The sequence below is a fragment of the Heptranchias perlo genome, chromosome 5 (assembly GCF_035084215.1).
Source record: "Heptranchias perlo isolate sHepPer1 chromosome 5, sHepPer1.hap1, whole genome shotgun sequence".
Taxonomy (NCBI): Eukaryota; Metazoa; Chordata; class Chondrichthyes; order Hexanchiformes; family Hexanchidae; genus Heptranchias; species Heptranchias perlo.
The window spans coordinates 49,294,503-49,306,763 of record NC_090329.1 but is presented as its reverse complement, the minus strand read 5'-3'; the positions used below and the strand labels follow the sequence as shown (position 1 = coordinate 49,306,763).

The 12,261-nt window shown below is 41.1% G+C and overlaps 1 protein-coding gene across 1 annotated transcript; it reads left to right on the top strand.

Moving 5' to 3' along the window:
• Window positions 1-5,728: 5,728 nt before the first annotated feature.
• tdrd15 (tudor domain containing 15) lies at window positions 5,729-12,046 on the top strand. The gene is made up of 2 exons (XM_067985268.1): window positions 5,729-6,366; window positions 6,427-12,046. The coding sequence occupies exons 1-2, from the start codon at window positions 5,729-5,731 to the stop codon at window positions 11,942-11,944; spliced, it is 6,156 nt and encodes a 2,051-aa protein (XP_067841369.1). The 3' UTR covers window positions 11,945-12,046.
• Window positions 12,047-12,261: the final 215 nt, after the last annotated feature.

Below are 12,261 nucleotides of genomic sequence, written 5' to 3'. Positions count from 1 at the left end.
ATACCACAACTTAGTTAATTCAATGTATATGCAAATAATCTATATCCAAATGATCTATTAACCATTTTGCTCATTGGTTTACAAATAATGAAATTCTCAACCAAACTACATCAGAGGGGTATTAGTTTTAAACTGCTTAAGAACCAACTCTTCCATAGTTTTATAAAATTTGAGCATTTTTAATGTACTTTTTATGCAAAGATGGTATCATATCCATTAATTATTTTTCATATTTGTCCTCATGTCATCACATCTAACTACTGAAACAATTTTACTATGCTACCGCAGCTTGCTTTTCTTTAGTGCCTTTATCATAGCGAAACATCCCAAGGTACTTGACAAGAATGAGGAGGGAAATTCAGACACCAAACAGAAGTTGTTAGGGCAGGTGACTGATTGTAGGATCAAAGAGGTAAGTTTTGAGGAGGCTTTTGAAGGTGTGGAGAGATTAAGTAGGACAGAGAAGTTTAGGAAGAGAATTCCGAAGAGCAGGACAGTAGTACCTGAAAACTGCAATTTGGAGGGGTGAAGAATAGCAGAAGGTGCCAACTGGGTTGAAGAGCTGGATAAAGTTCCAGAGAGGATGAGGAAGCATTGGAGGTCAGAGGTGTTGGGTGAGTGGGACTTGGTGCAGAGTGGAATACAGCAACAGAATTGTGGATGAATTGAAGTTTGAGTGGGGTAGACCTTTGGAGCCTGGTTGTGACAAAGGCTGCTTTATAGTTTCCACATTGGCAGGGTGAGGTGAGGATAGAGGCAAGACAGTATCGTGGAGGTAGAAGTACTCAATCTTGATGGAATGGCTGTGGGATTTGAAGTTCAGCTACTGGTTAAATGAGGCACAGAGGTTAATGACAATAGATCCTAAACATAGGAAAGTTATTGCACAGTTAAATAGACCTTTAATAATAATATATAGTATAAGTAAGGTTACATTATGATGACCTGTGAGGGTTGTATGTCTGTCTTCTTTGTTCATGTGGTGTTTTTTGAGTCAAGCTGACATTTAGACACCGAAGTATACCTTGACTCAATGGCAGCATTTTTACCACTGGGTTCAAGCCTCATTTCAGCAAATAATCTAGGTTGATACTTCAGCGCAGTATTCAGAGAGTACTTTCTTTCTGGATAATATGTTAAACTGAGGCCCAGCCACCTGCTAAGCGAAGAAGAGCAGCAGAGTTCTCCCGTTGTCCTGTCCAACGTATATGGCTGCATCTATTTACAGCACTGTGTTGCAAATACGTTACTGTCACTGAGAGGAGGTGGGAGGACAATACTCACCTAACCCTTTGTCTGCAATGTGTAATTTGATCCGGTTATTGTCAGGCAGGCTATAGAGTTCAGTCAAGACACAGTGCTAACACTGCTGATTTCAGAGAACAGTCAGCACTGATGCTACCGAGTTCAGGGAACGCACGGGCCGCTGACGCTACCGAGTTCAGGGAACGCACGGGCCGCTGACGCTACCGAGTTCTGGGAACGCACGGGCCGCTGACGCTACCGAGTTCAGGGAACGCACGGGCCGCTGACGCTACCGAGTTCAGGGAACGCACGGGCCGCTGACGCTACCGAGTTCAGATAGGAAGGGGTGAGGCCGTGGAGGGCTTTCAACATGAGGATGAGAATTTTAAAATCAAGGTGTTGGACCGGGAGCCAATGTAGATCAGCGAGCACAGGGGTGAATAAGACTTGTTGTGAGTTAGGATACATGCAGCAGAGATTTGGATGAGCTCAAGTTTATTGAGGGTGGAAGATGGGAGGCTGGCCAGGAGAGCGTTGGAATCGTCAAGTCTGGAGGTAACAAAAGCATGCATGAGCTTTCAGCAGCAGATGGGCTGAGGCAGGGGCTGAGACAGGCATGATGTGGAGGTGGAATCAGGTGGTCTTTTGTAATGGAGAGGATATGCGGTCGGAAGCTCAGCTCAGGGTCAAATAGGATGCCAAGGTTGCAAACAGTCTGTTTTAGCCTGAGACAGTGGCTAGGGAGGGGGGTGGAATCAGTAGTGAAAGAACGGAGTTTGTGACGGGGACCGAAGCCAATGTCTTTGGTCTTCGCAATGTTTAATTGGAGGAATTTGCAGTTCATCCAAGACTGGATGTTGGTCAAGCAGACTGACAACATGGAGGCAGTGGAGGGGTCGCAAGAGGTGGTGGTGGTGAGGTAGAGCTGGGTGCCATCAGTATAAATGTGGAATCTGATGTCATCTCTTTGGATGATGTCGCCAAGGAGCATCATGTATATGAGAAATAGGACAGGGCCAAGGAAAGATCCATGGGGGACTCCAGAGGTAACAGTGCAGTGATGGGAAGAGAAGCCATTGCAAGAGATTCTCTGGCTACATCTCGATAGGTAATAGTGGAACAAAGCAAGTGCAATCCCTCTCAGCTGGACAACGGAGGTGAGGCATTGGAGAAGGATGGTGTGGTTAACCGTCTTTAAAAACTATTGAAATAAAGATGAGAAGGGATAGTGCACCACAGTCACAGAGGATGTCAATATTGACTTTGATTTGGGCCAAAACCTGATCGGAGAGGTTCAAACATGGAGTTATGGGAAAGATGGCACACAGGTCATGGGGCCAATGGGCAGCAACATTGCCTTCTACTCCACAGCTGCAGATAATGCACGGTGTCTTTTGGCGTACGGGTGATAGCTGTAGGGAATTGCAGGCAACACAAACTGCAGTTCCTCTGCTGGTTGGATTATGTGTGTCTATGAATGCTGCTCATCCTTCTTCCTTTCTTCATTCAAAAAAAAGAGATCACAAGATAACTATGGACGAGCAAGGCCATTTGGCTTGCCTTGAATCAAGTGTTGGTCCCTCTTTGCATGAAGAATGATTTCTTGATATAATTCCTACATTTGAATCTGTTGATTTCTTCTATACTGGCGATCCTCCTTCTGGCTTTTCAAATCGCTGGTCACAGCACGTCAGTAGCTCTCTTGTGCCTCAGTGACCAGCACTGCACAAGGGAGTCAAGGTGTGGTCTAAGCAGCAGATTGTTCACAACTTCCTCTGACATAAAGGCCTGGACTGTCCTTATGAAAACCACCCACTTCTGGGTGGTAGTCTGGCAGGTGAAATGGGACAGGGCACCTCAGCCAAAACTCCACCCCAGAGTTGGCCACCTCGATTTCTGCCATGACTGCCCTCCCATGACACCTCTGTGGCCCTGATCATTCCGCTGGCAGCACACCCACTGGAATCAAATGAACGCGGGCGGGGGATGCATGCCTAAATGCAAGCTCACGGGTGCGATTCTGGAACACTGATTTGACCAAGAGTTACGTCTACTATGTTGAAACTAATTTCTGAACAGTCAAGGCTACTCTGTAAGACTGCCATCTTTGCAAGAAGTAACTGTTGCTATTACACAAGTGACAACAGCTCTTATACCCTCTTCCTAATGTTTGGTTAGCAGCTACATTGATCTCCTGGACTGCCAGTCACTAGGGCCTTCAGCACTTCCTGCCTCCCTCATTGCATTGCTGATGTGGGTTCTGGATTCCTTCAATTGTCCTGTCAATAGCACCATGAGAGAAGAGACTGTCTCCATCACCTGCATGTGAGACCATTGCTCCTGAATCATTGATCTTTAACAGCCTAGGTCCTTGAGATCTTGGTCTTGGAATCCTCAGCTGAGGGCTCTTGCTTATGTCACCTCTGGGGAGAGGCAGATGTCTCCTCAAATTTGCCTAGCTGCTCACTGCTCCTCTGGGATCCACCCAGTAATATCTGGTCTTTGTCAGTAAGAGCACCTCCCTGAATGGATGTATCTGAGCTGTTGCTTGAGTAAACAAGATGCCATGACAGAATGGGTGGATCGGGTGCAGGAATGGTCCTTCTGGAGGCAACAGGCTGTTCAAATGTTTCTTTCAGCATTCAGCACCTTTTGAGGGATGCAAAGGACAACCAACTGACTTGTGGGTCATTAGGTTGTGATGCTGTTCAGTATCGCAGTGTTTCCCTGCATGTCGTTGAGAGCTGACTGCTGCTATTGTAAAGGCTTCACTGTGGTTCTCACAAAATTTTGGCCCTTGCCCACCCGGAGGTGGTTGGTAATCGTTGAAGTGTCATGCACCAAGATACTAAGAGAACTCAGTAAGGAGGCACAAAACTAGTTCTGTGGCCAGGCAGAGGAGCAGCACAGTAGCTACTTCACTAGTTTAGGGCTGACCAAACGGACAACCAGGTGAATTAAGTAGCTTTGAGAAGTGGCCAGTCTGGCAAGCCAGGCTTCACTCTATAGAGGACTACATGGCACCAATTTGTGCCAGTCGTTGTGAACTTAGCGCACCATGCGTGACTCCATCAGCATGATCTTTAAAAACGTCCTTGAAACTCTCCTGCCTGCTGGAAGAGTGAGGCCTCCACGTTGAGCAGCCACCCACCTCGCTTTGACTCTGAAAACACCTCATGTCAGGTCAAACCAACAATTGACTTAGGGTCACATATTTAAAGGGGCCCACGTGAAATGGCACCGCAAGATCATGCGGGGTGCTGTAGGCGTTTCTCTGAGGCTGAATGTCCCAAATCCGCAGCATTGACTATTTTAAATAATTTGAGTTGCAAGGTTGGTTTAGTGAAGCGGATTTCATTCAACAAGAAAGGGTGAGGTTGACGTCATTGAAAGTGACGTCACTAGTGGAGCTGTAGCTTTTTAGCATGCGCTGAGAGTGACGTCATCGGGTGGCCCGGCCATTCGTAGGAGGATGACATCACGGATCGATCGAAAACCGGAAGTACCTACACTCGTAGCTAAACACTCTGAGAGCTGCAATGACTGATGGGGCACTATGTGTGGGGGATGAATTGTTTTAAGATTTATTGGGTAGAAGGTGGGGGAGGGGGGTTCACATATTGCATTACAAAGTGAGTAGTATTGTGACATTGTATCATAACTTCCGGATTTCGGACTATCCGATGCCGTCATTTGACGCGCATGCACCATGCTTTCCGACAAATCAACTCGCTGCTGTTTGTGCTTCACTCCCCGCTGCCCGCGCTCCGGCTTCCCCCGCTGCCCCCCTTGCATTTTTGGTGGTTGGCATCCTGTCCTCACTTGTCGTGAATGGCAGCGAGGAGGGCCCAGTTGTTACCCCGCAATGCGCGTGCGCGGCTTGATCGGAATTGTGTGCATGCGCGTCAGTGACAGAGGATGTTCTCATTCCCTGGCACTGGTCACAGCGAACGTTTATCCCTCAATCAACAACGAAAATAGATCAATTGGTCACTTATTTAATTTGCTGTCTATGGGACCTTTTGTGTAAAACAGTGCCTATATTTTAAAAGTAATTTATTGACTGGAAAGTGTTGTGGGAATTCCTGAGAAAATGAAAGTTGTGATATGAATGTAAGTTATTTTTCATTCTTTCTAGTTACTATTGCCTTTGCTATGCTAATGTTTTATGTAACACACTTGTTTGCAAGACCGAGATTGTAGACTACTTAAGACTAGCAATGGGAATAAACCTATGTGTACATGTGTGTATATATAATACATTTTATCCATACCTGTAGCCATTTACCCTGGCATTTGGTTGGTTTGATTTGTTCAGATCTATATATCCAACCACAATCAAATGCCAGAATCAAAAATACAATTGCCTGAATATTTTGAATCTAAGATAGACTGTCAAATGTCTGATGAAGTTGCCCCTATTATATACTACTTGCTATGATCTTTTAAATGTTTTAAATAAAATATTTGTTTTACAGGCCTTATGTGTTCAACCTTTGCTTTACCTGCTTACACCTTGCACCTTGATCTGAATATAACCCGTGTGGAATGTCATCCAGAAAAAACATTAGTACATTTTTGGGGTCGGTACAGCAACGTATGTGAATTGGACTATCATATTTTGCACAATGAAGTACAGAATGCAGCAAAGACCAGAGCCAACATTGCAATTGATGAGTTTTGTTTTGCAGAGGACATTTACAATGGAGGATGGCATCGAGGAAGGGTAATAAGAAAAGACGAAGAATCATATGAAGTGTTTCTCATAGATGTTGGGAAACTGTTGACAGTAGATGCTAGACATATTGCTCCCGCCTATGAGAATTTGTTTCAACTGCCTCCACAAGTAGTATGTGGCATATTTGCCAACATTGTGCCAGTAAGAGGAATATGGTCCCCAACAGCAGTCAAATATTTTGCATCGTTGGCAACTTCTGAAATCAAAGGTTGCGTTGAAGATATCTTAATGAACCAAATTGTTCTAGTAGAAGTACCCAGTATTAACCAAAAACTCTTTGAACTTGGTTTAGCAAAAATTCTTGATGGCAATACTTTCCATTTTGTGTTGGAAATGTCAGAAGATTTACTAGGATGCCCTGGTTATGAAAATACAAAACTTAAGTACATAAATAAACGATGCTGGAGGCCTGTGCTGGATGAAACCATTATATTATCACCTAGTTTCCAACGTATCCTGGATGTTTTGAGTCCAAGTTTACAAACTGGTGCTATAGAGACAGTTAAAATAACATGTGCTTCAGGACTTCATAACTTTTACTGCCAGTTGAAAAGGCTGGCTTCAGAGTTAGAAGCAATGACTAGAGACATGCATTGTTACTATGAAAGTGAAGGAAAAGAATTAAGTGATGAACCTATTGACAATTTTGGTGCACTCTGTGCTGCAAAAGGTAAAGATGGAAGATGGTACAGGGGAGTTGTAAAGCAACTCTTAACTTCTGGCCGGGTAGAAGTTTGGTTCATGGATTATGGAAATACCGAAGTTGTATTTCTTCATCATATTAAAAAATTGATGCCAATTTTTTTTATGATGCCTCTGCTGTCATTTCCTTGTGCACTAACCGGCTTACCAAACCAAACAAAACAATGGATAAGTTTGCAGACTGACATTTTCAAGAAATCGTTGTTTGAGGAAGCATTAAGTATTTGCATCGATTCCTACTCCTGTAAAGAACATTTATACTATGTTACACTCTACAATCACAAAAACATTAATATCCATCAGATGTCTGGAATGTTGTCAGAAGGTAAGCTTCGAGAAGTAAATCCAGAGATTGAGTGTGGCCCAAAGGAGGAGGAAAATAAGGATATCAATGGACAATTTGGAAAACTTCCAGAAACTAAGATGACAGCAACTGGGAAAGTGACATGTAAACCAATACATCATAGTTTAAGATCTGATGAGATGAAAGTAAATGCTTCCTATGTTGGATTTGTTGAATATGTAATTAACCCATCCGACTTTTGGATTCAAACATCGGAATACAATCATGAATTTGAATGTTTAATGAACAGCATTACAGACCACTACAGCAAAATTGGCATAAGTGAGGAACTGATTCAGAAACCAGCACCCGGTTTATTTTGCTGTGCTAGGTATAGCAAAGACCTACATTACTACAGAGCAGTTATTATTGAAGTACTTGACAACCAACTCAGAGTTTTTTTTGTTGATTTTGGAAATGCTGAAGTTGTAGATTTTAATGCTGTGAAATCCCTGCTTCCTGAGTACACGAAACTGCCCGCTTTGGCTATGAACTGTTCTGTTGCTCATGTTTTTCCTATCGGAGAAGTGTGGACAAAAGAAGCCACTAACTTCTTCAAGAAATCTGTATTCAACAAACAACTTTTTATTGAAGTAGTCTCAAAACAGGGCAGCAGATATATAATTGATATGCAAGATACGGAGTGCATGGAGCCGTCATCTATTAGTGCACTGATGCTTAAAGCTGGGTATGCTGATTTTTGGAATGTACAGCCAGATGTTACTTTGCCTCGACAGAGATGTAAACTGAAATTTTCAGGATCTAGAAGAACCAAATCATCCACAAATGAGGAAAGGATATGCACAGATAAAAACTCAAAGGTGAAAAATTCATGTGGTATTCCAGTTTCACATATCCAGGTGTCTACTGCTTTCTTTCCAACAGTTACAATGAATAGTAGCTTTCCATGTGCACATCTTACCATGTCAACTTGGACTAAAGAGTCCACGGTAGCATCACCATACAGGCAACAAGTGTTTAAACTTGGGTCTGTTCTCGATGTGAGAGTGTCTCATGTAGATTCTCCAGCAGAATTTTGGTGCCAACTGCAAAGTAAATCAAGCCAACTTCAGTTGCTTATGAGAAATGTCCAACATTATTACAGTACTCCAAGGGATACTTTTCAATTTGAACATATTGGGTGTGTTGCAAAATACTCTAAGGATGGTCAGTGGTATAGAGCGTCAGTTATTCAAAGGAATTTTCCAAAGGAAGAAGTTACTGTGTTGTTTGTTGATTATGGTATCCAACAAAAAATAGCCAAGAAGAATCTTTGTGCCATTAATCCAGAATTTCTTCAATTAGAAGGGCAGGCTTTTAGATGTACTCTTAACAGCATAATTCAATCTGTAAACCATGACCCTAATGATTGGGATCAAGTTTCCTGCAATACATTTAAGCAATTCATCGACAATACTTTGATTTCTGGTGTGGATCTCAAATGCACAATATTTGCAATGGCACTGATGGATGGAAAGGGTCTGTGTAATGTGGTAGACCTTCACACTCCATGTATTAATGCATGCCAGTTACTTTTGGACAAGGGCCTAGTCCCACACGTTGAATCAGCACATTTATTTAGTCCCTCCATTCAATTATACACACATTATTACAGTGCCCATGGTATGAAAATTGGAAGTGAAGAGGACGTGTATGTAACTCATGTGTCTAGTCTGGCAAAATTCTATTGTCAACTTGAGAAAAACACTGTATTTGTGGATAAACTTATGACTGAGGTCAACCTTATTAGTAAACAAATGCAAGAACAAAAATTGGACTTGGGTAAAACCATTATGTGCTTAGCAAAATATTTTGAAGATGGTCAATGGTATCGTGCTATAGCCCGTTCTGTGCAATCACCTGCACATTTTAAAGTGTTTTTCATAGACTATGGAAACACTGAGATTGTTGATAAAAATGATGTGGTTCCAATTCCTAAAGAAGCAAAGGAGCTGATTTTGATACCGATGCAAGCAGTTAAGTGCTGTTTGTCCCTTCATCTTCAGAAACTGCCGGAAGAAGTTATCACCTTGTTTAAAGAGACTGTGATGGGAAAACCTCTGAAAGCCTTTGTGGTAGCAAAGAAGTCTGATGGTCAGTTGGTTCTTGAGCTTTACGATGGAAGTGTGAAAATCAGTGCTCAAATAACAGAACAACACATGCCGTATTGTTATGGAAAAGAGATAAGGTGCCTTGATGAAACAAAATGGCAAAGTGATAAATCTCTCCACCCAATAAAAACAGTTCCTTCCTCGGAACAACTGATAAGTAAGCAACCTGATTACTTAGTACCCTTGATCAAAGAAACAAATCGACTGATCCGCTCCTTTTTGAGAACAGATCTATATTGTGTGCGACATAAAAATAAAGAGCAGGACTACAGTCTTAAAAAGGGAAATACACCATGTAAGGCAGGAAAACATTGCAAAGATAAAAACTCTAAGTATTGCCAAAACAAAATTGTCCCTAAATTTGCTTCACATCTAGCAAAGTTAAAAAAAACATACAACAAAAAGAACTCAAGTGAAACCGTCCATGCAGGCAAGACTACGTTCCATCCAGGGAAGACTAAGATGGCATCTCGTGATGCGATTACCTTCAATGAAACATTGACAACTACTAAATTTTGTCATCTTGTGCAAAACAGTGCTGCAGCACAAAATGCAAGGGACAGTTTTGAAATGATTTGTAGAACTAGGAAGCACTGTCAGACCAAATGGCTTCTTCAAAATCTGATAGATTTGCCTCAACCTGCGTTGACCACTGGGGTAAAGTTTGAAAAATATATTTCACATGTAAATAGTTCTTCAGACGACTTCTTACAACTAGAACACAATGAACATAGAACCCCAGATCTTGCAATTCCTGGAGCTAGACTTAAGAATCTTCAGAATGCACAAGTAAGAAATGTTGATGATGAGTTTATAGAGAATGATGCTTGGTATTGTGCTGTTGTAAAAGAAATCAAATTAAATGCATTGCATATAAAGTTAATTGATCTTGCCAACGCAGTAGATATTGATTTAACTTATTCTAAATCAGGCCTGCTTGAGAAGAAATTCTTACCAAAGCCAAGATTGCAGGGTACACATTTTGATGGAATGTGGCGCTCTGAAGCGATTTCACTTTTCACAAATGTGCTAACTGGGAAAAATATTGTTTGTGAGTTTGTGCGACAGTCTAGTCATTTGCGGAAGGTACATCTTAGTCATAGCACTAGATCATCAGCTGGCAAATTCTTAGAAAGTGAGTTGACAACTAACATGTCTTCCAGCCAGGAGGCTTTGAAGCTCAACAGAGCTTCAGAAGTAGAAAAATATGTTTCTGAGCTGGGTTTGTCTTTACAAGACATAAGGAATGCATCTGAGAAAATTGGTTTTAAGGATAAAAAACAAAACAGTACAAAAGTTATGTCTTGTGAGCAACAGTATAAAACCAACAAAGAACTTGAATTTTGCATAGGTAAAAATTTACTTATGAGGCCCTTGTGTTTGAGAATAATTGCTTGGCTCATTAAAGCTGTCAATTTAGTAAGTGTGTCAAACAATGGAGACTTCAGAATTAAACTTAATGTAAGTCCTGAGGAGCTGTTTCCCTTGACTTTGGCTGTTGATGAAAATGTAGAAAGAGGAAGAGTTCTGCCTCTGAATGCAATTGAAAGAAGATTTTTGGTGAAGTCCAAACAATGTTCTGAGCAGGAGAAATCTATAATCAAACTTCTTTACTGGGAAGGTAAAATGGTGGACTATGGTAGTACTGAGACTATTTTGTTGCCGCGGCCTAAAATATCAAATGACAACATTTTGAATTTTATTGAACAAGTCATTATGTGTCCATGGAATACCATTGAAAAAGTTAAGCAGCTATTAAAAGAATATCTAATATCTCCTATGATTCTATTAATTGACCAGAAATTTATCAAATTGCTAAGGAAGTTGGATTCTGGGGTTTGGGAGGTTGAAGTTAGCCAAAATCCTATTTCTTTTCCTGAAAAACATCAAGCAATGGTCCTTGAAAATGATATAATTACTGCATCGCAAGATTGTTTACCTGATTTGGATGGATGGATGAATAAAATGACTTTTACAGAAATGGAAATCAATATAGCAGACAAACAATGTTTGGAGTCATCAGAAACTTTGCTTTCTGTTGATAACAGCATGATATGCCTATCATTGAACTCAATTTTGTGTTGCCCTATCCAGACTAGAACAGAGTATACTGGCTTTGCTACTTCTGTGATTGACCCCTCAGAATTCTGCATTCAGCTTGAAGATTCATTTGAAACAATGGAAACACTCTCTTCGCTCCTGGCTAAACTACCAGAGAATTTACATGCTTTATCTCGAGACTTATTGAATCCTGGTGTAAGTTGCCTAATCAAGTGTGCCACAGATGAGCAGTGGTCTAGAGTGGAAATTTATGTAGTCTCACAACAGTTTGTTCTTGTTAGAGCTGTTGATTACGGACATTATATCTTCATACCATCTTCAGATTTGAGCAGACTAAGGGCACTTCCTAAAGAGCTTGCGGAAGTACCACGATTGACTAATCCCTGCAGTTTAAGTGGTGTTGTACCTTCAACTGGACAGAACTGGACAGATGAAGCTATTATTTTCTTTCAAAAATCTTTAAACAAACAGAATTTGACTGTATTTTTCAGACAGCCTATTGCTGACTTGCTCTGGGAGGTAGACCTTGTCATAAGTAACAAGAGTGTAGCAGAAGATTTGGTTTCTGCAGGACATGCTGCTTTTCTGAAAGGAATACCCAACTCCTCCACTGAAGACTCTGTTTTCAGATCTGTAGAGATCTTTCAAGAACTGACTGCACTCAATTTAGAGGGACAATTTCACAAAAACAGTGATGAGCTTACAGTTTTACCAGGTGAAGAGCCTATCACCCAGAAATTTTAGTCCAGTTATTCAGCAACAAAATGTGAGTATTGATTTTCTAAAATGTTTATTTTGTAATAAATGGCATTCCTACATGTTTGTTTTGTAACTGCAATAGAAATAAATGCCTTTCAAATTTGGAGATGTTTTTGTAATTTAAAATGTAAAGTCTTTGATGTACTTAATTACTTCAATAGATTTTGAAAATGTATTGCACAAATAGAGATCTTTTGAGTTACATTAAAAATTGTAAAGGTAGTAAACTTACCCCATTATTGCTTTCAATAGCATCAGGGGAAAGCTCAAATCCCAATTGTTATGGAGAGGAAAATGGGATG